At 51.7% G+C, this 26,470-nt stretch overlaps 1 protein-coding gene across 1 annotated transcript; it reads left to right on the top strand.

The window, feature by feature from the left end:
- The first annotated feature begins 429 nt into the window (after window positions 1-429).
- Window positions 430-25,966, top strand: LOC106801108 (chymotrypsin-like elastase family member 2A). The gene is given in 9 exon segments (XM_014783740.2): window positions 430-469; window positions 1,673-1,773; window positions 1,877-1,974; window positions 2,861-2,986; window positions 23,174-23,310; window positions 24,592-24,624; window positions 24,627-24,736; window positions 25,728-25,854; window positions 25,857-25,966. Coding segments are annotated over 9 exon segments (882 nt in total).
- The last annotated feature ends 504 nt before the right edge of the window (window positions 25,967-26,470 follow it).

Below are 26,470 nucleotides of genomic sequence, written 5' to 3'. Positions count from 1 at the left end.
TGAAGCCCCAGACCGGTGTGAGAGGCACTGACTTCAAATCCTCGTTCTGTGGTTGCCCTGCTGTGTGACCCTGGACGGTCACCGACCCTCTGAGTCTCGGCTTCCTCACTATTCATGAGCAGATAGAATGTCTATTCTTTCTACTCCTAAGACAAAGAATGAGCAAGGCTCCCAGTAGGGCGTGGGGTCCCCAAACCTGCCAACCTCAGGATTCGCTCCGTCTCAGGATGTTTGGGCAACCCGTGCTCCTGAGCCAGCCCAGCTTCCTGCCCCAATTAAACAGTAATCACCCAAGGTCAGGGAAAGGGCCTTGTCAGAGCAGGTTTCTCCATGGGGGGGCTCAGCCGTGACCAGGTGGGTCCACCCCTCTCCTGCCTATAAGTGCGCCCCGCCCGCCTCGACAGCCACTGGGTCCTGAGCGCTCACGACATGTTGGGCATCACCACCCTCGCTGTGCTCCTGGCCTGTGGTAAGCTGAGGGTCGGGGACCAGCCGCAGTCAGGGGGCTGTGAGCCCAGCTGGCCTCCGGGGACAAGGAGAGGAGCAGGGCCCTCTGCTCTCCAGGGCTCCAGAAAGGAGCTTTGGGGTCCCATGTGGGTTCAGACACTGCTGACCAGCTGTGTGTCAGATGAGCCACTTGCCAGCTCTGCTTCCGTGTCTGCAAAATAGAGCTGATGATCTGCCTCCCCAGGATAGATGTGAGGGTGGAAACCACCGAGCGTGGGCCCAGGGACACAGGAGGTGCCTCATCCTAGGCTCACTCCAGGGACCGTCGGGGCCTACCTGTCCCCATGGCAGCATCTCTCCTTTGGGGACTCTTTGCTCCCCCATTTTGGCGGCCTTCTCCCAGAATAGAAATCAAGGAACTTGGCTTCAATGTCACTCACTCTCGGTAGGACCTGGACAAGCCGCTTCACCTCTCTAAATCTCCTTGGCTCCTTTGGCAAATGAGAGCACTTAATTAAGATTCATCCTAGCTAACAACAACAACAGTAATAATAGCAGCTCCTGCTTATTGTGTGTTTACTATATGCCAAGCACTGCGCTGAGCCCTTTATATGCAGGAGCTAATTTGATCCTCACAACAACTTGAGAGGCAGGGTCTGTTAATATCTCCACCTTGCAGATGAGGACACCACACTCAGCGAGGCCCAGAATCTTGCCAAGATCACAAGGCTGGTTAGAGGCAGAATTCGAGTCTGGGTCTGTCTCACTGCGGGGCACACGCTTTTGACCGCCCGCACGGCTCCCAGTTATGACAGCCTGGAACTCTGGGTTCAGGGCTCACACACCCCTTATGCTGTGGCCTAAAAGGGGACAGCAGGGTAGGAATGAAGGGCACGGGTGTACCCGGGCACTCACACCCATACCAGCCACCCTTTTCTTTCCTTCAATGTAGGAAGCATTCCCGCTGTACCAGGCCTTTTGCTAAACTCCTTATGTGCGTTGTCGAATTTAGTTCTCAGGACACACCACCAGGTTCGTGCTGTTCTTGCCGTTTTGCTGAAAGGGAAGCTGAGGCCCGGAGAGCTAGATGGCTTCCCCAAAGTCACACAGGAAAATCTGGACCCATGTCTGCCCAGCCCCAAAGTCTGTGCTCTTTCCTCCTGCCCCTTCCCCAGTGGGGATGCCAGCCCCGCTCACCTGTGCTCTGTCTCTCCTGTCTCGCCAGCCTCCTGCGAGGACTCTGACGGGGTCCCCAGCTACTCGCCCAACCTATCAGCCCGGGTGGTGGGAGGAGAGACCGCCACGCCCCACAGCTGGCCCTGGCAGGTGAGCAGAGCACTGTGGGTGCTCTGTGGGAGGTGGGGTGGACAGGGTGGAGGGGTGAGGGTCCCTGGGGGCTGACACGTGGCCCTCCCACGCCCTCCTCCAGGTCTCCCTCCAGTACCGCTATACTGGCGGGTGGTGGCACACCTGCGGTGGCACCTTGATCAGCAGCAGACACGTCCTCACAGCGGCCCACTGCATCAAGTGAGTAGAGATGACGCCCAGAGAGCCCACCGTCCATCGCCCTGGCGCGGGAGCCTCACGAGCTGTTTGTACTGAGCGTCCATGACACACTCCAGGCCCTGGACAAACAGGCTACTTGTAACCAGTAACCTAGTCGTTCATTTCTTCATTCAACAAGTACTCATTGTGCACCTACTATGTGCCAGGGAACACAGCAGTGAAGACAGAATCTGTGCTCTCGGGAGCTGATATTCTAGTGGAAGACAGAGCAGCAGACCATTAAACAAGTCAATATGTAATGTATCAAGTGGCAATGAAGAAAAATGAGGCAGGAAGAGGATAAAAAGTACAAGGGGTTCTATTTTGAATGAGGCGGCCGGGGGAAGCTCTCTCTGAAAGGGAGATATTTGAGAAGCACCTGAAGGAAGTGAGGGAAGAAATCGTCGATTTGGGGAAGGGTGCTGCAGGTGGAGGGAACAGCCAGTGCAAAGTCCTGGAGGAGGGAGCCTCTTGGGATGTGTGAGAAATAACGAGGAAGCCCGTGAGGCAGGAGCGGATTGTGAGGGGAGAGGAGGTGACTCAGAGAGGAACGCAGGAAGAGGCAGCTGTGGCTGGACTAGCTCATCCTCACGGCAGCCCTGGGAGGGGAGCTCGACATTCTCTCCACCTCACAGAGGAGGGAACTGAGGCCCGAGGCTCCCCACCTCGGAGCCCAAGCGGACTTGACTCCAGGACCAGGGACCTCACCCCGAGCACTGGGAAGAGTCAGGGGGATGGAGACTCCTTCCCCTACATGATTCCCACCGTGGTCTCCGGGCTGCGTCACCAAAGGCCCGATTCCCTCTCTACCCGACTGGCTGGCGGCAGGGGCAGGAGGCCACCCTGACCCAGTCCCTTTCCTCTTCAGCAAAACCCTGACCTACCGCGTGGGCCTGGGGAAGCACAATGTGTCGTTGGAGGATGAGGAAGGCTCCCTGTTTGTGGGTATGCACAGCATCTCTGTCCACAGGCAATTCAGCTCCTCCGGGTTGTGGTGAGTGGTCAACTGACCGTCTTGTGGCCCGTGGGGACAGCACAGACGAAGGAGGGTCCCTGAGCCGGAGCTGCAGAGCCTGCCCCCACCCTGTCCCTGGACCCCATCCTCGCCCTGAGCAGCCAGCAGGTGACTCCTTTAGGCAAACTGGGAAAATGCTAAGTGAAGATGGACACCCCTCCCATCACCTTCATTGGCCAAGGGTCCCAGAAGATTCGGGACGGAGGGAATAAAGACCCCGAGGCCCCCACAGTGTCTTGCCTGAAGTCGCTCGGCCAGAGAGGGCCTGCAGCCTATAGTGGAATATGCCACGTGCTCCCAGTGGGACTGGTGGAGCTACCTAGTGACAAACCAGATGGTGTGCGCCGGGGGTGATGGCATCATCTCATCCTGCAATGTGAGTGTCCAGGCCCTGTGCCCCGTTCCTACTCCAGGTGGCCAAGCAGAAGGCGGCAGTGAGGAGGGCAAAGGAGGGAGAAGTGGGGAGACCCACATGGGCATACCCTTTCCTGGAGAGGAGACTGGGCCCCGGCTGGGCCCAGGAGGCTCAGGAGAAACTTGTCACCCTCCCCCAGCACCATGGTGAGAACATGGGAGTTGAGCATGAGTGTCTGAGATGGAGTTCCAATCCCACTACTGAGTAGCTATGTAACCTTGGACAGGCTATTTAACCTCTCTGAACCTGTTTTCCCGTCTATGAAATGGAGATGTGGTAAGCACTTCACAGGGTTGCTATGTGGACTAAATGAGTCTAACAAACATAGAAGAGACTTCGTTGAAGTCCCTACACATGTTCCTCATGCCATCATCTCCATCGGTCCCGGGAGCCTGAGGACTTAGGGAGTAGCACACAGAACCAAGAAACATCTAGAATGATCACGGACTGTCCTTGTTTTCAAACACAAGACCCTCTCCCCACTCCCACCGTCCTCACTTTCCCAGGACTCCAACATGGCGCCCAGCATCCTCACCTCTCCGGGCAGCTCAGAGAGTCTTAGACATGGTGACCTGAGCAGTTAGGGAAGCCCAGGCACAGAGAGGGTTATCATCATCCCAAAACCACACAGCAAACCAAGAGCTAGTCTGACACCCCAGGGCCTCCCAGAACGAGGCCAAGGCACCCCTAAACCACATCTTCTTTGCCTCCCTCACCATGGACGGGCTGAAGCCAAAACAGGGGGGAGCAAGACTGAGAGCCCAACCCACATCCCCCACCCTGACCCGCCCCTGCTTCCCAAGCCTGCCTCCAGGGGAGGCCTGGTGGCTGAGGTCTGCTTGGTCTGGTGCAGGGGGACTTGGGTGGCCCGCTGAACTGCCCGGCTGACGACGGGTCCCGGGAGGTACATGGCATCGTCAGCTTCGGCTCCAGCCGGGGCTGCAATGTCTACAAGAAGCCCTCAGTCTACACCTGGGTGTCCGCCTACATCGACTGGATCAACCAGGTGGGTGCCCGCCCGCAGCCCCCCTTCCTGCACCACCAGCCCCTCCCCTTCTCTCACCCTGTCCTTCGCTCCCTCCTGCACTCATTCAGTCACTCACTCACTCATGCATTTGCTGGTTCCTTCACTCGTTCATTCCTGTACTTATTCACACGTTCACTCACTCACTCAAGAAGTACTGAGTGCTTGCTGTACGCAGGCCTTGAGTCACATGTGACGAAGGAAATGGTATTAACTTCTCCATCCATTCATCCACTGGCTTCAGCAAATATTTACGTCCCAATCCCAGGCTCCACACCTGACCCCCCAAAAGTGACACGTGGCCCCATGAGAGCAGGGCCCAGCAGAGGAGAGGGGCAGCAGGGACGGCTGTGTATATGAGGGTGGGGGAACAGAGGTTTGCTCTGTTTTGGCGGCTCTCAGACTGGGGGCCGGATGTCTTCTGAGCCCCATTTGCACAGTGGTCTCAAATGCTAAGGGGGCTCAGACTCCTTGGGCAGCGCGAGCCTTGTCACGGTCTGGGGGCGCCTGCCATGCTCCCCTGTGCCTAGTCTCCCTGCAGAGCCTTACACTGCTCCAGAGTGGGGCACACACACTGCTGACTGCTTCACCCTGTTCTCTGCTCTTCTAGAATAAACGCTGATGATTCATCCTTGGGAGCCACGGCCACAAGCCCCTGCAACCATAATAAACCTTCAGACCCCACAAGCCGCCTGCATTCTTGATTCGCGCCTCCCCTGCGGGTTCCCGGGCTCTCTAGGGGCTGCCCCTCTCCACCCCAGGGCTGCAGACAGACGCCACCTCAGCCAGGCTGGTCAGGCCTCAGAGGGAGCTGCTGGGGGGCTAGTGGAGGGGGATCCTAAGAGTCCACAAGAGTTAAGGACACCCCAGAGACTGGCCCCCAACATTGCACAACTGTGACCCATTGTGGCCCTGATCACATCACCCTCTTCCTGATCCTGCCTCCACAGGAGTCTGCTGGGTGCTCAGGCCCCCGGCTGCAGGGGAGGATGGGGTTTCCCCAAGGACAGCGTCCCCAGCCCAGAGAGGCCAGCCACAGGAGGATGCCCTGTGCTCAGGGACAACCACGGGCTCCCTGAGAAAGAGGCTCCCTAGTGGGCCCCCCAGCCCGAGGCAGACCCCACGGCTGCTGTCAGCCTGGACCCTTGGAGTCAGGAAGTGTTTAATGGGCCCTGACTTCATGCCAGCCCTGTGCTGGGCGCAGTGACAGGCCAGGAGGAGGGGGTGACCCAGCCCAGCCCCCAGAGGTACAGGTTTGAGGAAAACAATGGTTTCCACACATAGTCACAGCAGGTCAGAGCTGGAAAAGCTTTCAGTGTGTTAGACAGGCAGGGAAACTGAGGCCCAGAGACAGGAAAGAGCTGGGCCAGCTGATGGGAACAGACGGCCAGTAATGCAGGAGCCACGGAGGCTCAGGGAAGGTAGAGCCCTCCCGAGGCCGACTGAGTGCAAGTGGGATCAAAAAGAGAATGACCAGTGAGCAGTGAGGGACAGTCCAAGTGGGGACCCTGACCCCTGACCCTGGTGCTCCTGAGAATGTGCTGATCTATGGAGGGAGGGACCCCAGCCCAACCTCTGGACTCCTCCTAGGAGAGCCCTCGGCTGAGCTGCCCATGGTTGGTCCACGAGTTGCCCTGTTTCCCCATTAGACTTTGGCTCCTGGAGAGGGGACCGTGGCGTTCATCCCACACCTTACTATGCCAAGGCGATTCTTAGTAAAGACTATTTACTCAACAAGCAATGGGGCCTACAAGCAGCCCGGCACCAGCTCAGTCCTCGACCTGTGGGGACAGTTCAGACAGGATCCCCGCTCTCCAGGAGATGGACCAATGGGCAGATCCTTGAGTTCCCTGGTGTACGTGTGAAGATAGGAGCACAGACAAGGAGCACAGAAAGGGGGCACCGAAACCAGTGTCAGTTGGCAGGAGTCCAGGATGGCTTTTTGGATGTGGTGATGCCTTAAAGTTGGAATAGAAGGTACAGAAGGCCCTGCTGGTTGCTTGACCCAAACTTCACTCCCAGCCTCCTCCCTCTGTGCCTGTCTCCGGATTGGAGGTTATAAATGCTAAACACTTGCCGTCCTCAGGTCCCTGCAGTGATAATAATGAAATAAAAGCAAACATTTCTTGAGTGCTTACTATGTGCCAGGCGCTGTTCTACAGGTTTTACATGTATTTCCTCACTTAACCTCCAAACCAATGCTATGAGGTATATTGTTATTAACATCATCCCCATTTTAGAGATGAGAAAACTGAGGCTAGAGATGGTTGCTGACTTCCCAAGGTGACTTAACTAGGGGGTCATGGAGCTGGGATCCAGTCTAGATCTGGCTCTAGAACCCACGCTCTTGACCACCATGCTCTACTGCCCTGTGATGAACATGAATATGGACATGATGCCCGGAGCTGAGGCAGCCATCTTGTGGCCAAGAGAATTGCAGAGATATGGGCTCCCACATCCAGAGGCTGCAGATCCGACGCCAGCAGCCATTCTCTGAATGTCTCATTTTGTGAAAAAAATGAGACTGCATTTGTTTTAACCACTGTAGTCATGTTGTCAGTCACTTGCAGCTCAGGATGCTCCTAACTGATGCCCTGGGGGGTAACATAAGGGGTCTCTTTCCCGGCTGAGGGAAGAACAGAGCAAAGTCACAGCGATGACTTGGAAGAATCTGCAAGCAGCTGGTGTCGCTAGAGCATAAAGCGTGGGGCCGGGATAGGTGACCAACAGTCCTTGTACTGAGTAGTTTTCTAAGACATGGGAGTTTCAGCACTAAAACTGGGACAGTCCCGGGCACACTGGGATGGTGGGTCACCCTAGCAGAGAGGAGCATATGATCTGGCTGGAGAGTGAGCAAGGGCCCTTCACAGAAGGCCTTATAGCCATGGTAGGGGGTTGTTGGGACTTTCTTCTGAGGGCAATAGGAAGCCATAGAGGGTTTTAGATAGAGAACTGATGGCTGTGGTCAGATGTCCACACTAAAGCATCCACCTGACAGCAGTATGGAGGGTGACCTGGAGCAGGTGGGAGTAGAGGCCGGGAGGCCAGTTAAGAGGCTGCTGCTATGGTCTACACGAAAATTCATGTGACTGCAACCAAGGCAGAAATGGAGAGGAAAGAGGGACTTTAGCATCATTCAGTAATTATGCAGGAGCACACGTGCAGTGTTGAACAGCAGCCCCCCAGTCCCAAATCCATATAAACTTTGGGAATGTGATTGAATTACCAAAACTACTCTTTATTAGCTCATAAAAGGTGAAATGTAAGCCATGGTTCTGTGTGTTGACAAGAGTGTAAAATTCTCAGCTTCAGGGACAAGATCCATTGTTGTGTCCAAGAGTCAACGCCTGTCTGTGGGAGACAGAATCACAGCCCTTCAGAGACGCCCACGTCCTAATCCCCAGAACCTGAGAATATGTCACCTTAAGGCAAAAGGGATTCTGCAGGTGGGACTAAGTTAAGCATCTTGGGAGGGGGAGGTTGTCCTGGATTATCCAGGCGGCCCAATGTCACCACGAGAGTCCTTATGAGAGGGAGCAGGAGGATCAGTCAGAAGGGACATGATGGTGGAAGCAGGGGTCAGAGTCAGGGGGAGATGTGAAGATGTCCCACGCCTGGCTTTGCAGATGGAGGGAGGGGCCACAGCCAAGGGATGCAGGCGGCCTCTAGAGCTGGAAAAGGCAAGGGAAGGGCTTCTCCCCTAGAGCCTCCAGAAGGATCCGGCCAGCTTTAGCCCAGAGAGACTGATGTGGATGTCTCCCATCCAGATGAGTAAGAGAATAAATTTCTGTGTTTTAAGCCACTGCACTGGTGGTAATTTGTTAAAGCGGCCATAGGAAATAAATCCACCATCACCCCTCCCTTCTCGCAAAATCTAGAGTATGCTGTGGGGCTGTAGGGGAGGAGGAAGGGAGGGGTGGGAAGGACTCCCTGGGACCTGGCTGGGGGGACAGCCAGGATTTGGGGACATTGTCCAAGAGTCACAGACCAGTGGTTGGAGGCGAGGGAAAGTGGGCACTGAGGCACTGGCCTCCCACCTCCACCTTCTGCCTCGGCAGGGGAGCCCCTGGCCCTGGGGGCTGAGAGCCCCACGCGCCAATGACCCGCTGGAGTGCCATTGGGCATCTAACGCAGCGCTGTGGCTGGTGTGTATGGAGCACTTGGTACCCTGTGTGCCAGGCACCGTCCAAGGCTTCACATACACGACCTCACTTAACAGTCACGACAACCTTATCATTATCCCCCTTACAGATGATGAAATGAGACTCAGAGAGACAAGAACTCTCCCGAGATCACACCGCTAGTCATGGGCACCAGGACTTAAACCCAGGTAGTCTGACTCAGAGCCTGTGTGACCAACAACCACGTTATTCTGCCTTTCGTCCCCAAATCTTAAGGACCCCCTCGAACACTGAAGTCCTCCAGCAGCTCTGCCAGGGAGGGTATAGGCTGTGGGTGTGCTGACGAGCCTGAGACAGCTGGCAATGAGTCCAGAGGGACAGAAATCTGAGAGGAGAATTATTGCTCACAGCTGTTCACAAAGGGCTTGCCCCCACTGTATCAGCGACGGCTGGCATAATTAATAGCGCTGGGTAACAGCCACCCACAAACCCTCAGTGGCTTCCAATGACCAGCATTCGTTGCTTACACCTCTGGGGGCCGTTGGGGGTCAGTTAGGTGGCTCTGCTGATTTTGGCCGGAAACACTCCTATATCTAGGTGTCAGCTAGGCGTTGGCTGATCAAGTCTGAGTCTTGCTGGGGCAGTTCAGGTCCACGTGTCTGTCATCCCCCTCCTGGGAGGCCACTGCAAAGTTACATGGGAAAAGGTGTGGATACGGGCTTGGTGGAGAGGGAGTGAAGGGCCATGTTGACAATCTACCACAGCCACTTTGTCTCAGACACAAATTTTTTTTTTTTTATAATTTTTTATTTTTTTATTTTTTCCCCCCAAAGCCCCAATAGATAGTTGTATGTCATAGCTGGACATCCTTCTAGTTGCTGTATGTGGGATGTGGCCTCAGCATGGCCGGAGAAGCGGTGCGTCGGTGCGTGCCCGGGATCGAACCCGGGCTGCCAGCAGCGGAGCGTGCGCACTTAACCACTAAGCCACAGGGCCAGCCCTCAGACACAAATTAATAGCATAAACTATGGGAGGGTAGAAGGGAGGGCAGTCACTGGGCTGGAGCTCTGAACTCTGTCACTGACAGGCAGTCACAAGGGTGAGTCACTTAACCTCTCAGAGCCTCAGTTTCCTCGTCTGTAAAATGGGCACATGCCCCTTCTCCCTATTAGAAGCCAATGAAATAATAGAGGCTTGTGATAGGAGGAGTCATTTCCAATCCTGACCTCACACCCTGGGCTCCCATTAGCAAACCTTCCCTCTCCCTTTGATTCCTTAGGAGAGGGAGCTTCATTCCCAGCAGGCCTTGGGGGCCAGTTCCTCAAAGCTCACTGTTATCAGGATGGGGCATGTTCTGCAAAGATTCACATGGTGCTGGGCCAGGGGGCACCTAAAGGCAAAGACTAAACACAGGGCATCTTCCCAAAGCATCAATTTTCTATGAACGTTGTGTGGGAAGAAAAAAAATTTACATCAAAATAACCCAGCCATGCGTTGAAGTAAGCTGCAAAATTCAGACCAAGCTTTCCAGATGCAGAAGGAGACTTCAGAGACGTTTTGCTGTCGTGTGACTGCTGCGTGCTAGACCCCAGGCCATTACTCTACTGCAGACGAGAGCCTGCAAACCAAATCTGTTTTGTAAGCAAAGTTTTACTGGAACACAGCTATGGCCATGTGGCTGCTTTCGCACTGCAGCAGCAGAGTCGACTGATTGCAGCAGAGACCGCACGGCCCACAGCCTAAAATATCTACTGTCTGGTCCTTTACAGAAAAGGTTTGCCAACCCCTGATCTACTAGGACACTTTGATGGAGAAGTTTGAGGAATTCTGTGCTGTTCTGAAATCTGAGGTCTGCAGGTCTATGGATTTAAGAATGAACATTTTATTACACATTTACTATCCTCAGTGTTTTACGTGTATAACTGTTAATTCTAACAACAACCCTAAGAGAGAGATGGAATTGTTGTTTCTATTTGACAGGTGGAGAAAATGAGAGAAAGAGAGATGAAACTGGCCCTAGCCGGGTTTTTCCCAAGTTTTAACTGCAGAAGACCCACCTGCCTATCTTCTTAAATGGCAGATGCTGAATCTTGGGTCTGGGTGGGGAAGTCTGCATTTCTAACCAGCCCCCAGGATATGCTGATGCAGCTGGTCCAGACCACTCTGAGTAGCAAGGATGCAAACCACAGAGTCACTACACAGAAGAGCCGAGGTGTAAACCAAGCCCCTACCCACTGAGCTCTATGGCTTCTCAGAGGAATCCTTTTGAATGAGTCATAAACGCCATGAGAAGTTCATGTCTGCATCTCCCTGGCCCCACCCAGTCCTCGAGGACCCAGCCCAGCTGAGAACTTTACAGATTGGCTTATTGTCCAACAACATATAAATGGGCAACTGAGCCCCAGAGCGGGAAGTGGGCTGTACGGCTTCCCGCTCTCTGCCTCTCCAGCCTCCATTCCCTCTCCAGAAGCCTGGATTGTTGTTTCACTGCCGCCCCTCCCCCTCCTCCTACACGTGGTCTGGGTGCAGCCTCATGCCCTGATCTAGGGGCGGGGCCTCTGCTCCAGGCCTGGCCAACCCACACGTTACATCCCTTCCCCACCACAACAATTGGCTCAGGGATGGGCATGTGACCTGAGGCAGGTCCAATCAGAGTTGCAGGCCTTCTGCAGGAGCTACCAGAAGGCTGTCACTCCCTCCCTGCCGGGTTTGAGGAGGAGGGTGTGAGGCTGCATCAGCAAAATGGAGGGAAAGAGGAAGAAGGGGTGGTTTGCTCCCCACGGTATATTTGGCAATGATGGAGACATTTCTGGTTGTTGTGATTTGGTTGAGGGTGGGGGGCTCCTGGCATCTAGTCGGTGGGGGCCAGGATTGCGGCTAAACATACTGCAATGCACAGGGCAGCCCTCATAACAAAGACTCACTGCCCAAAATGTCAGTAGTGCCCCAGTAGAGAAACCCTGGGCAAGAGAGTCTGTAGCCGTCTTGTTCCCGTGGAAGGGAGAACTTAGAGCTGCTGCAGGCCACTCAATGGAGCCTGAGACTAGACCCTCACAGTGGAAGGCAGAGCCAGAAGATGGAGAGAAGGCACATCCTGTGGGCATCATGGGAGCCCTGGATCCACCTGTGCCTGAAGCCAGTCTGCTCCTGGACTTTTCCATTTTGTGGCTCAATCAATGACCCTTTGGCTTAGGCCTGTTTGATGAAGTTTTCTGTCACTTTCAAATCCTCACAGCAACGTGCTGAAACAGACTGGGCCTGTGTCCCTCTCTCTGTTTTATAGCTGGGCAGCCCCAGGCCAGAGAACCTGACTTGCCCAAGCTCACCCGGCAAGCCCTTGGCATGTGCCAAACTGGTGTTTGTTCAGTGACCTCCTCCAGGACAAAACTTAATTTTATATGAAATCAAGCACAGCTACGTGGAGCAGAATGCCAAATTCACATGAACTTTTAAGATAAAACAGGAGACTTCAGAAACAGTGTGTTGTTGTAGTGAGTGCTACAGACCATAAACAGGAGTCCGAACTGTGACAGGGAGTTGGGGTAGCGATGGGACCAGAACCCAGGGGTTCTGATGGCCAGTCCAACGGGATTCCGCACCCCAACCTCCCTCCCCTTCGCCTGATCCTGGGAGGTGACGAAATGCTTCCACACCCATTTCTCACCCTGGTGACAATCCTGCCATCTGGGCCTGGATTGCTACCTAGGAAACTCAGGCCCAGAAGGTAAGGACCTGTCTAAGCTATAATGCTCAAATCTGACTGAGCCAGGACTTGAACCCAGGTCTTAACAGTTGAAATCCACTTTCTCCTCTGCTTTTCTGGCTGGGCAAAGGGCAGAGTCTGTGGTCACAGAGCAGGGCTGCCTCTCCTCTTTCACCGATGGGCAGGCCCTGCGCCTAGAAACTTACATGACTTGTCGAAGGTCACACAGCAAGCCATGGCATGGCCTAGGACAGAATTCCTCAACCCTGGCACCATGACATTGGGGGTGGGATAATTCCTTGTGATGGGCTGTCCTGTGCACTGTAGGATGTCTACCAGCATCTCTGGTCTCTACCTACAAGATGCCAATAGTACCCCAGCCCCAGCCATAACAACCAAAAATCTCTATAGATACTGCCAAATGTCCCCTGGTGGGCAATTCCAGCCCCTTGAGAACCACTGGCCTAGAATCCTGTTTGTCTAGTGTGCCAATCTAATCTCTTCTTAGAAAACAGAACTCCAAGAACCAACAACCAATATTTTTCTTCCTCCCCAAACACATAATGTAATTTCTTGAAGGCAGATTGAACCCATATTTCAACATCCACCTTTGCCATCTTTTTCAAAGTATTTCCAAGGTGACAGGTGGGAGAATATAGAAAAAAATATTTGAACACAGACGCTTTTTTTTTTTTTTTTTTTTTTTTGGTGTGGAGATCAGCCCTGAGCTAACATCTGCCAATCCTCCTTTTTTTTTTGCTGAGGAAGACTGGCCCTGGGCTAACATCCATGCCCATCTTCCTCCACTTTATATGGGATGCCGCCACAGTTTGGCTTGCCAAGCAGTGTCTTGGTGAGCGCCTGGGATCTGAACCGGGGAACCCCGGGCCACCGCAGCAGAGCGCAGGCACTTAACTGCTTGAGCCACCAGGCCGGCCCCTGAACACAGACACTTTTTTTCACTGGCATTTGAGAAAATCCCCATCTTGTGTACACCTAGTATACCTCTAGTCAATAAGCCCACTCATAAAACGAGGGCCTTAGCCAGGGCCACACTTACGAGACTCCTACGGACTCACCATGATCAGGCCCCTTCTGCTGTCTGCACTGGTGGCTGGAGGTAAGCCCTGTCGCCCAGAGGCACTTTCCCAGTCCCCTGGTGGGACTGGGAATGGGACATCCCTGAGCCCACTGGACTCAGTCCTGTGGTTATAAGAAAGATGGAGTGAAGTTCGAAAGAAGTGGAGCAAAGAGAAGGACTCTATGAAATCTTGGGATTCTTCTAGAACAAGGCTTTTCTATTTGGGGTTTGGGAATGCAGTGAGTATAGGTAACATGGTTGAGGTCGCTGCTTCCCAGACTCACAACTCTTTCTCTTTTCACAGCTCTCAGCTGTGGGCTCCCCACTTACCTGCCCCAACTCCCCAGGGCGGTTGGAGGTGAAGACGTGAGGCCAAACAGCTGGCCCTGGCAGGTGAGTCACCCGTGCTCCACTTCTTCCCTCCCTGCCCCCACCCACCTCACATCACCCTTTTGCCCTCTGCCATGGGGTCTGTTGTGCTGGCAACGCATAGAATTGGTGGGGACTCACAGGGCAGGATGGGAAAACTCACCAATAATACACACTTCTGTGGCCTTGGTCAACCCTGGGGGTGGAAGGAGAGGTGCCTTCACCAGCTTCAAGAAGGAGCTGCCCCACCCCACTACCCATACACAAATTCACAAATATATTCTTACTCTGTCAGCCAATCATATGCTTGCTTACAAATGTACCCTTGTCCTCTGAACTATTCATCACACCTATGCAAATATTTCTTGCTTTAAGGAATCAATCAGTGCTATTTATGCAAATTAATCCTTAACTACAGGCAAATCCATGTTATCAATGAAAGTAAATATTTCCTTACCAGGAAATAATCAGTGATATTGAGACTAAAATGCTGAGTGGGGCACAGGTACAAATGACTAGGTATTGATTTCTATTAGTAGGACTCCCAAAGGAAATATGTGAGGCTTACATTGACATAAATAAATATAGTAAAATCTCTCTTATCTGATATGACTGGGACTGAGTGATTGAAAATTTGGTGATAGAGAAATTATTAGAAATCACACATATATTCTTTAAACATTTTATTTTATTTTAAAACTTGTAAATATACATTGCTCACCAATCTTTTGAGTTCTTAACTGTTTGTCTCATATAAACCACTCCCATCATATATCACCTATAATTCCATATCTTTGAAATAGAGCAATGACTTTGAGACAGTCAGGAAGCAGTCTGAATGAGCCCTTCCAGATTTTTATGACATTTTTCCCAATCTTTTCATTTCCTCACACACACCTAATTCAATAACAGTTTTTTTCACATCCCCAGGACTTATTTATTTTATAACCAGAAGTTTGTATTTAGCAAGTTTTTTAAAGTCATAGTTACCTGGTCTCTTCCAAGCATGTAACTGACTTTCCATATAAATCAGGACTCTCTTTTTGAACTCATATTTCATTGGTTACATGTTTAATCGATTTACATAATTGCAATACGTGCACAACTGGCATAAACAGGTTTGGGAACAAAGGAGCTGAATGGGGGTGAGGTGACAACATCAGTGCTGGCCGTGGGGGTTCAGGGCGCCCCATGCAGCAGTTGGTATGTTTCGCAGAGGGAATGGCGAGCGTCCGTTCATCTTCCCCTCAGTGAAGAGAGCTTCGATAATAGACTGGGATTTCACAATTCATGTACTTGGCTCTACGGACTTTTGCCAGTTCTTTTACTTTTCTCACACTCCCACAATCTTTTTTCTCTGGGAAGTTGGAAGAGGGACCATATACCCCCCATAGCAGAGTCATCCTTGTGCTGAGAGCAATGAGAGCTGCCTATGAAAACCTTTCCTCACCCTCTGACCAGTTGACACTGCTCAGACAGGTGTAGCCTCGCCTTGGGAACCATCGAACGTTAGTCTTGGAAGAGTCTCTCAGCACTTCCTGCTTCCGCTTCCCTGGGGAGATGATGTTATTGGGGTGGGTGGGCAGGTCAAGCAGGGTGGGGACTAGGGTGAGGCAAAGGAGGCACTCATCTTGGGTGCAAAAGTTAAGGGGGTGACCCAAATTTCAGTAACCAAAAGGAACAATATTTTAAGGCAATTATTTTTAAAAATCGAACTAAATGCAAAAACAAAATCGAGAAGGAGCAAAATATCAAAATTTTAAGCAAAGCCAAGACTAACATAACTGGGCTCTGCACTGCCTGCGAGGCCTCTTCTCTCCCACACGCACCCCAAGGTTGTGGCTCTAGGTCACAATCCTCCAGACACTCAACACTAAAGGGCTCGGTGCTTTAGAACTAAAACAAATGTGTCAAGTTTCCAAACACAGATTCTGGAGCCAGACGAGCTGGGCTCGAATCCCTGCTCCACCACATACTAGCTGCGTGACATGGAGCAACTCAATTTACCATTCTCAAGGGATAACGTTAATAGTATCTAACAGCCCCTATGGCATGGACCACATTGTACACATTTCTATCGGTTGCCTTAGTTTACTCATCTGTAAAATGGGAAGAATAATAATAGTGCCTCATGGGATGGCTGTGATTATGACGTGAGCTGATTCACTTTCTGAGCTCAAAACAGTGTCTGGTACATGTTAGGTGCTCAAATTATTATACATTTAAAGTGTTAGCTATTGTGATTATTAACCATCCCAAGAACTCTACACGGTGGGCATTATGATCCCCGTTTTCCAGATAAAGTAACTGGGGATCAGAAACGTTACATAATTGCCCAAAGTCACCCAGTTAGCCTTGGGGAAAGGGAGATTCAAATTTGGTTCAATCCTTGCTCTTTTGGCCACACTTTGCTGCCCACAAATAATATGTTGACATATTATTTCTCAATTTCACAACTGTAGGATGGTTTCAGCCTATTTTGAGACTTTGGGGTGGGGGAATCCTTTTAGGTGTTGTTGTTTTTTTTTTTCATTTTGTCTCATTTTAAGCATTTTTTTAAAAAGCCAATTCTTCTAAAGTCCCTTAGTGTCGAGCAAACAAGAAAATGCCAAGTGGCTAATCAGAAACAAGAATATTTGGAAAAAGGCAGGCATCATTCCTGCTTTTCCTCCACAGTCACAGGAACCATGGTCAGAGCAGTCAAGGCGCTGCTGTCACCTCCCTCCTCTCTGCTTAGCTGTTGGCAGGGACTTGAAAAGAAGGAAGGAGTTGGGACAGCTTCGTCAGAGACTTAGTGCCAATGCAACCACCTTAAAGTTCCATCCCACACCTACTGAACCATCCAAACTAAACAGAAACAAATTTTTTTCCAAAAAAAATGTTGAGGAGCTCTGTGGGGTAAGGTCCACTTCTGCATTCTCGGATTCTCATTTATGTGTGGATTTAGTATTCAGGGAAAAACTAGAGCAAGAGGCGACAAGCTCTGCAGGACAGACCAGACCCCTGCCCTAGTGATTTCACTCATTCACTCATTCATTCATTCGTTTGCTTATTCACCCCCTTGTTCAACAATTAAGTATTTATTAATGACCCATTATGTGCCAGGCCCTGTTTTAGGCACCTGGAATACAGCAGTCGGAAAAAAATCAAGGAACTTATAGTAAGTGGAGAAGTGAGACAATAAAAAATTGAAGGAATAAATTCATAACATGTCAGGTGATGAAAGATACTATGATGAAGAGGAAAGCAGAAGAGGAAAGAGTGACATGTGTGTCCATGTGTATGTTCGTGAGTGTGCACGTGTGCATGTGCACGCTCTGTTTTACATATGGTGGTCGTAGAAGGCTTCTCGGGGAGGGTCACCTTGAGCAGAGACCTGTTGGAAGTGAAGGAGAAAACTATGCTAATACCCGGGAAAAGATTATTCCAGGCAGAAGGATGAGTAAGTGCAAAGGCCCAGAGGCAGAAGTGGGCTTGATGCATTGCAGAACCTGATGGAAGTTAGAGTGGCTGGAGCAAAGGGGAGTGGGAACTGATGGGGTCAGGGAGGTCATGGAGAGCTTTGTAGGGCATCGTAGGGTTTTGGGATTTACACTGTGTGTGGGGGGCACTGGAGGGTCTGAGCAGAGAAGAGACATAACCAGATTTACATTTTAAAAGGATCATCCTGGCTGATGCGCTGAGGAAATATGGGGTGAGGGAAGGGCGAGGGTGAGAGCAGGGAGAACAAACAGGAAGCTAAAATAACAATCCAGGTGAAAGATGAAGATGGTTGGGATCAGCAGGGGAGGTAAGAAGGAGGCAGCATTCTCCCCTCATTTTCTGAAAGTAGAGCTGGCGGGATTTGCTGGTGGGTTTGAGTGAGGGTCCGAGAGAAAGAGAGGGGTCGAGGGTAATGCCAAGGGTCTTGGCCTGAGCAGCTGGTAAAGTGGGGTTGCCATTCACTGAGACGCGGAGGCCCCTCAGAAAAGAGCAGGTTTGGGAGGAAAATCATGATTGGGCTTCAGACATTTTAAATTGGCGCGATAGTCCTAGGAAATAGCTCCCAAGAAGGGGAAAATCCCAACAATCACATGCAGAAAGACGTTCAAAACAGAGTTTTTTTAAATAGTGCCTTTAAATTTTTCATGTTTTGTTCATCATGGATTTTTTGGTGTGAATTTCTTTTTAATATTGCATTAAATGTTACTGATCCTGATTACTGAGTTTCTTGGTGGGGCCTTAAAGTCTGCACGTGAGGCGAGTGCCCTGCTCTCGGGGATGCTGAAGACCAGAGAGCCTGCCTCCCTCAGCTCCCAGAGCGCCTGCGCTTCTTCCTAGGTCTCCCCGCAGTACAGCAACCATGGCCAGTGGCGCCACTCCTGCCAAGGGTCCCTGGTGGCCAACAACTGGGTCCTGACAGCTGCCCACTGCATCAGGGAACGGCTGTTCCCCAGTCGCCCAGCCCACTCACCCCACCGGCCAGCACTCATCTCCAAGAGGTGAAGCCCAAATGGCCTGAACATCCGCTATAAAGAAGCCTTGCAAATAACCACTTGCCTGGCCCAGAAACAAGCTTTGGTCGATCTTCGGCCTGTTTGTCATGACATGACGTAGATTGAGTGCCCCATGCAGGGCACTGAGGAGGAATATGGGGGAGGGGGAGGCCCATTTCCTGCCCTCTTGGGGATACTACATGTGGCCTCCAGATTCGGAATCGGGTTCCCTTGAGCAACTTAAATGATTTATCCAAGCCTCAATAGCATCACCTGCAAAAAAGCAGATAACAGAATTTAGTGTGGATTAAATGAGATGATGTGTTAAGGGCCTGGCACTCAGTAGGTGCTCAATAAAAGTGAACTCTTACCAGCACAAAGGCCCACAAGGGAAAGAAAATGTTCTCCGACATTTGATGCTCACTGTCCTCTTCCCTCCCTAGACCTCTGCTGACCTCACAGCAGCTGGAGCATGCTGGAGTTTCCCCTGGTCGGGGTGGCTCTGCGGGAATGGGCCCTCTCCCCACCTCATTTATAAGCCCCATGAGGTGCAGGGAGGATGATAGAGGCGTGGGAGTCAGGAGTCCTGGCTTCTAGCCCTAGATTCTCACTAACCAGCTGTAAGACCCTGGACCAGTTACTTCTCCCTGAGCCTCAGTTTCCCCACCTAAAAAGGAGAGGTAGGGGATTAAACTAAGAAATGCCCTTGAGGGCAAATGACTGCTGTTCTCTCTGTGTCCATCTCATTTCCCCAATAATTATATAGAGATTATAGTATTCTAACTTTTATTGTATATTATAGTTTATAGTCAGTATAGTATCGTTAGAATTATTACATAGTTACAGTTATGCTGTATTATAACTAACTGAGTGCCCCGGGGGGAAGAAGATTCCCAAGCGCCCTCTAGTGGCTGGCGGAGCAGTCGCTTACTTGGGCCCATCGCAGCATTATCCAAAGCCAGGCCTCTGGAGACAGTGCATTGGGGTGTCCCTGCCCGTAGGGGCCAGAGAAAGGAAAGGACAGCCCAGAGCTGACCCTCTGTGCTGGGCCCCCTTCTCCTTGCTCCTCCAGGACAGATCGCGTGGTGCTGGGCAGGCACAGCCTCTCCACTGTGGAGTCGGACTCACTGGCCGTCGCCGTCTCCAAGTTCGTGGTACACAAGGAATGGAACTCCAGCCAACTCTCCAAAGGGTGCCTTCTGTCGGGGTGCACTTGGGGGTAGGGTGGGTGGAAGCATAGACAGTGGGGGGGTCTCGCAGAAGGCAGTGGGCACAACCCCACACCTCCTTGCTCCTTCCGTAAGGAGGAGGAGAGAGCTCTGCCCTCTTAGCAGTGGAGCCGGCCCCAAGATGCCTGGGGTGGGTTGTGCACTGGGGGAGGGAGAGCCAAAGACTGTCAGAGCAACCTAGGTCTCCTTTCAGTTAAGCCTGCAGGTTCCCTGTCCACCCCAGGCACTCACTGACCATGTATCGATTCCGTGCCAAGCCCTGGGGACACAGCGATGGGCCTGCAGGACCCAGGACTGTTAGTGGAGTAGGACGGTCCCTCCTGCCTTCCCCCACCCTGCAACCCCTCCCAACAAGGCCTTTTACATTCTCAAAGAAGCACTGACACCCTGCAGGGACAGCCTGGGGGTAATGTGCACAGGAAGATGACAAGGACAAGGGTCTCAGAGCTCTCCAAAGCCTCCCAGCCATTGTTCTGCCCCGCCCCGCAGGGACATGGCACCTCCCCTGCCCACCTTTCCTCTTAGATGAGCACGGACCATCCTATGTTCACCCGGAGCCTTTACTGAGCACCCGCTGTGTACCATACGCCATGCTGGGCACTGGACTCTGGGTGCTAGACACACAGAGATGCGCAGTTCACCATGCCACCTGTCAGGGAGCTCCTGGCCATAAGCCTGAGACTGAGGCAGTGCAGGGTAGTGGTTAGGGCTTGAGCTCTGGAGCCCGATGGCTTAGATATGATGAATGACTGTGTGGTCCTGCACAAGTTCCTTAGGCTTCCTGTGCCTCAGTTTCCCTTCAGTGAAATGAGGATAATTACAGTCCTACCTCTGGGGTTGCTGTGAGGATTAAATGAGATAATGTGTGGGAAGCACTTAGAAAAGGGCCTGGCACATAACAGAAGCCACATGTGTGAGCTCTTGGTCATAGGAGTAGTGCAATAATAGTGCAATAAAGAAGTGTAACTGCTGGGCTGTATGTTGAACCCTCGAGGTGATGGGGAGTGGTCCCAGGAAGTGGGGGAAAGGAGGGAGAGGAAGAAGAGGAAGAGAAGGTCCTGCCCATCAGAATTCTGGCAGAATCTACCCCTCACTCCTGCCCATCCCCACTCTCGAGGTGCAGGCCCAGTCGAGGTACTTGGCTCACTGCATTAGAGATTAGCTCACGTCTGATTCTCCTTCTAGATGGAATTTTGCAAGGGCTGGGCTGTACTGGATTCACCCCTGAATCTCTAGCCCCTCACCCAGGGAGAAGGCGCATAGTAGAGCTACGGGATATTTGCTGGACAAGTAGGCTTCTTTCATGATCACTGATCCTGAGATCCAGGTGGCACTAAACAAAATTCAGAGCCATAGGCTCACATACGTCCTCATTCCACAAATATCTGTTGAGTACCTACTATGTGCCAGGCCCTGTTCTAGGCATCAGGGAAACAGCTGTGAGACACACAAGGCCCCAGGCCCTGTGAAGTTTAGGGTAACCCCTAAGCCTGAGCAGCTCATTGCAGGTCAGGGAGCTCCCCTTTCTAACCCCACAAGCATAGGCACTCCAGTGACCAATGGTGGCTCTGCCCAGCAACACAGTCTTCCATTAGGACAGGCAGGAATGTTGGGGACCACCAACCCTCCAGAAACTCACAATCTGGGATGCCTTCCCAGTGAGCTCTCTGCCAACCCCAGGAGTGAGTTTTCACGATCATGCAAACGAGCACTTAGTGTTTGCCTCATGCCAGACACTGTGCTAAATCCACTTCCCATGGATGATCTTTATTTATTCCTCACAACAGCCCTAGGAGTGAGGTACTATTATTACCCCCATTTCACAGATGAGGAAGCCATGACCCATGAAGTTACAGATTTAGAAAGGAGCATTCAATGAGGTAGGGTGGACTTAGCAGAAAGCCTGATCCTAGCAGGCCTTCAACACACTTTTATCATCTCCCCCTGGAGAAAGAAAGTTATCATCCTTTTCCCTGCTTCCCCATCATCTTTCCAGAACCAGAGGTGTCTGTCATCCTCTCCTCTCTCAATCCTCTCCCAATCTGCAGTTCCAGAAGTGTCTCTAGAAAGAAGCACCCCAGCCTTCACTTCAAATGTGCGTAATTTATCCACGTGCATGGCCTCTTCTGCAGCCCCAGATGCCACTCATGAACAGCTGCCCAGAGAGCTCACTCTGCCAGATCTTCCGGAAGACTCCTCATCACAGCCCCTGGAGAGCAGGAGGACGCCCTGTGGTCATAACCCTCGGCGTTCCCTCATCCAGTCAGCCTGCTGTGGTCCAGCGCTGATGATGGCTCACAGAGGATGCAGAGGGTCCCTCAGTTGTGAGTCGGTCCCTGCCCTCAAAGGGCTTGACAACTGGGTGAGGCACACACCCAAGACACCAGAAAGCCATAAAACGACACAGGATGCGTCAAGGAAGGCCTTGAGAGATGGGGAGGACATGGTGGGCAGAGAGTGGAGACGGGGCTTTTCAAGTCAGGGGAAGTGCCAGGACAAGGGACAGTCACAGAATGGGCAGATGGTGCTGGGGCAGTGACCAGAGCTGTCCAGCAGGAAGGGAGCATAGTGAAGAGGAATTATGGGAGAGATGGCTAAGAAAGTGTGTTAGAACTGAGCAGGCTGTCGGCCCTAAGGACCTTTAATATCTGTCCTATCAATGGGCGTCACTCTTCGGGTGATCTGTCGCTTTATAACAAATCGCTCAGAAACATAATGGCTTAAAAGAGCCACAATCACGGATAGTAATGATCTCTTGGGTCTGACTGGGCTCCGCTGGGCACTTCTCACTCAGAGTCTCTCATGGGCTTGCAGACAGACAGTGGCCAGGGCTGCAGCATCTCGAAGGCTTCCTCCGTCACCTACAAGGGGCTGATGCTGGCTGTCAGCTGGGACTCTTGTCCAGACCATCCACATGTGGCCTCTCTGTGTGGCCTGGGCTTCTTCATGGCACAGAGGCTGAGTTCCAAGAACAGGAGTCCTGGACAACCAGAGAGAAGCTATATCTTCTCTCGTGGCCTAGTCTCAGAAGTCACATAGTGTCACTTCCACCATATCACAGGCCCTCAACCCCAACTCCCCAATCCAGATGGAAGAAACTCAGATCCTACTTCTCGGTGAATGGAGTGTCAACATCACATCGTAACAAGAACCTATACGATGGGAGATCTCATTGCAGCCATCGTGGAAAATACAATCTGCCAATCACTAACGGTTTCCTTGACAAGAGAGTGAGACAAAGGGATGAATCTGGCGGCAGAGCTCAAGGTGGAAGGGAGAGCTAAGAGTAAAAGGCAGAAAGGCCTCTGACCTGAGCACCTCTTGCCATTTTCTAAACCAAACACAGGAAGTGTATGACAGGACAGATGTCACCAAGCAACCATGGATGTGTTTCCTTGCTGACCCTGGACAGAGTCTCAGCATCCTTGTCAACACAGCCCACCAGGCAGCCACGGCTAATCCATCAGAGTGGACGCTGCAAGACAAAACCTATTTGCCCGCCCTCTTCTGAACACTCCCCTGAAAGGGCTTAGGGGAATTTAGGGCTCCAAGCTCCACGAGGGACAAATGCAATCCTGGGTTTAACCACAGCTGCTCCCCAATCCATCACAGCCCCGACAGAAGGAAGATTCACAATCGGGCTAGCCAAGGTTGGGGTTCAATGGTTCCAGCTAGGGCTAGAATCAGAAATGAAATTGGGGCAGGAACAGTCAACCCTCTCTTTATGCTCTGCCTCTTTACCAACCCAGGAACAACACTGCTCTGCTCAAACTGGCCAACTCCGTCTCCTTAACTGACAAGATCCGGCTGGGCTGCCTCCCGCCAGCCAGCAGCATTCTACCCAACAACTACGTCTGCTATGTCACGGGCTGGGGAAGGCTGCAGAGTATGTGGGCGCCGGGAGCAGCAGGGAGGGGAGGGAGGTGCTGTCACCCCCGTCCAGCCAGGGGGCTCTTTCCCCACTCATCATCTCAGGGTGTTTGGATGAAATGGTGGCTCCTTGGAGAGGCAGGACAGCGTAGACGGATCAGAGGTTTGGAAGACTCGAGGAAGGCTCATGCAGATGAGTGATTGTTTTTTTCATAATGATATAAACTTATAAGTATACATGACATATTTTTCCAGAGTTACATCAACACACATGCACTCAAATAAATTAATATTGCCCTCTTGACCATCTATCTGCAAAAACAAGAACACACGGAAACTCATCAGAAGCGAGAAGAAGCTTATCAAGATACAAGGACCGCCACTTGTTCATTTCAGAAAACACCCAGACAGGAAATATTGCATCTGAGGCAGGTAGGGCCAAGGAAGGGTCCAAGTGGTCTTGGGCAAGCTGCTTAACTTGTCTTGGCTTCAATATCCTATCTGCCATTTAGGAATGAATATTTACTGTGAGGATTAGCATATTTTGAAAAGCCTAACAAAGCAGAAGTGAAGAATTATAATACTACTAGTCCTTGCCATTAGTAGCAGTAGTAATAGTAATGGAGATGATGGTCGCAGTGTAACTGGGGGGCATCAGGAAAGCTCTACCTTCACCACATCAGAATATTTTTTCCATCCTGGGGGTTCCAAATGCCAGCAGGCTCACCATCATATTTAAGGTAAGCGATGGAAACCCATGGAGCTAGCTCAGCAAAAAACGGAATTTGTTATAAAGATTTAAGAGTCTCAACCAAGGCCAGAGACACAGCCAGGCTTCAGGAACAGGAAAGAATCGGGGACTAGAAAACTTGAAGAAACTCAGGAAACTCTCTCAGAATTTCTTTTCTTGGCATACCCATTTCATCCTTCTCTCCCTAAAAGAAAACGGCAGCCACTGCTAACAGCTCCCAAGTTTACATCCTTTCTGGCAGAGATCTCTTGGTCCTCATCCCTATTTCCCAGGAGAAGGAGCTCATTAGCTTAGCTTGAGTCAGGTGTTCATCCCTGAACCAATCACCAGAGGCCATAACACTAACCAATCAATGGTGAGGACACTGGACAATGTCTGTCCAGCACAAACAAACATGGCCGCTCCCATAGCAACCCTTCGGATGGAGAGAAGTAAGAAGGACCAGAAAGAAAGGGGCTGGGCATAAAACCCAGTAGGTGTTCACCAATTCCTTTGTTCGCAGGAGTCCCTTTGTCCCTATAACACCTTCTCTCTGGTCTCATGCAGCCAACGGGGGTCTTCCTGACATCCTGCAGCAGGGCGAGCTGCTGTTGTGGGCTATGCCACATGCTCCAGCTCTGGCTGGTGGGGCAGCACCGTGAAGACCAATATGATCTGTGCTGGGGGCGATGGCATAATCTCCAGCTACAATGTGAGTGCAGAAAGTCAGGTGCCCCGCCCCCGGCCCCCTCTGCAACAAAATGGGGCTGGGGTGGGGAGAGGCGCTCAGGATCCTAGAGTCCATTCTCCCACCTGCTGGCAGAAGCACCCGGAAACAGCTCCAGACATTTGAGACCCTGACCTTTGTCCTTGTAGTACCCAGAAAAGATGTTTTGAGATTCTCCTTGTAGTGTCCACCCCCATCACTGCTGGGAAGTCCTTGCTTGGGTCTCCTCGAGGTCTCTCAGTACGGTCATCTCTCCTGTTCTTTCTCTGTGTCAGAAGGGAGCCCAGGGGCATATGCTCTGGGTTAGGGCCTTTTTACTGCGACTTTGAGTTTATCTGGTGAATTAATTCCACTGATCGCCCAGCATGTCCCCTCGTGGTAGCTGCCACAGAGCCTACCTGGAGACAGTGGCTTAACCAAAAGGAATTGCTCTGTGGTGGACCTTGCAGCAGAGCGGGGACAGAGTAGGAGCTTCACATGTCCTTCAAATCACACTGGGTCTCTACACTCTCTGCCCACACAGACTTGCACCGCGGGGAAACTCCCTCATCGTGGGAGGAAATGGCCGATGGTGTTGTGAAGTGCATGGCATTCTAACTCTGGGATGCAGTCTCAGCCTCACTTACTGCCCGTACAGCCTCGGGCAAGTCACAACCCCTGAGGGCTTCAGTTTTCCCTCTTCGGTGAAATGGGGACACTAAGGACACTTACCTCATAGGTTTTTGTGAGGATTAAGTGAGATAAGACATATAAAGTGCTTGGCTCAGTTCCAGGCGCATGGAAAGAATAAATGTTAGCTCTTGTCCGCATTATGGCACCATCTTGAGCTGTGACCACGAGAGCTGGCCTCAGAGAACATGGCGACCCACGATGGAACGATACCACTGCACTGCACACATGGGGTTCTCATAGGCAGCCTCTGCCCCTGCCATCCAAGCTCCCAGGTCCCTCCTGACAGAACTCTGGCCTTCCTCAGGGGGACTCCAGCGGGCCACTGAACTGCCAGGAGGCTGACGGCCAGTGGCAAGTGCACGGCATAGTCAGCTTCGGGTCCTCCCTCGGCTGCAACTACTACCACAAGCCCTCTGTCTTCACACGCGTCTCAACTACATTGACTGGATCAATCAGGTAAGAATCAGACAAGCCCTGGGCCCCATGGGCCCTGCCTGCCCTGCTCACCTGGTCCCACGAGGGCAATGCCCACTCTCCTCCTGAGACCTAGGCAGCACCCCCCTAGAGGAGGCTGCAGACCTGGGCAACCCCTGCTGGGCGCCCCACAGGCCCCTACAATTGCTGTGTGGGTAAAGTTGAGTGAAAAGGCACATACAGGGTGGCCTTGTTCAAAGAGGCTGAAAACAAAGGCATTAAGAGCCAGTTCCTTAGGATTAGTGGGGTAGTTTTTTTCTGCTTATTGTACCTGGTCATGGATGCCAGGAGGGAAGAGAAGGGCAGTCTATGCCGACGGGGGGGGCACTTTTTTACCCACCTTCCGGCATTGCCACTGCCTCAGTTTGCTCTTCTGTAAAATGAGACTTGAACTCGACCAGGACTCCTCCACATTTTTAGGAGCCAGAGCAAGTTGCAGGACTTGTGTGGTGTTTGTGGCAGAGCCACAAAAGAAGGGAAAGCTGGTATCTGGTTTCATTATTTTAAGTTTAATTTGCAATTAAAATTAATTTTAAGTTTAAAATCAAATTTTAAGTTTGATTCAATTGAATC

The sequence above is a fragment of the Ceratotherium simum genome, chromosome 22, assembly GCF_057802395.1.
Source record: "Ceratotherium simum simum isolate JZ-2026a chromosome 22, ASM5780239v1, whole genome shotgun sequence".
Lineage (NCBI taxonomy): Eukaryota > Metazoa > Chordata > Mammalia > Perissodactyla > Rhinocerotidae > Ceratotherium > Ceratotherium simum.
The sequence above is the reverse complement of the archived record's forward strand: the minus strand, read 5'-3'. Positions and strand labels throughout refer to the sequence as shown.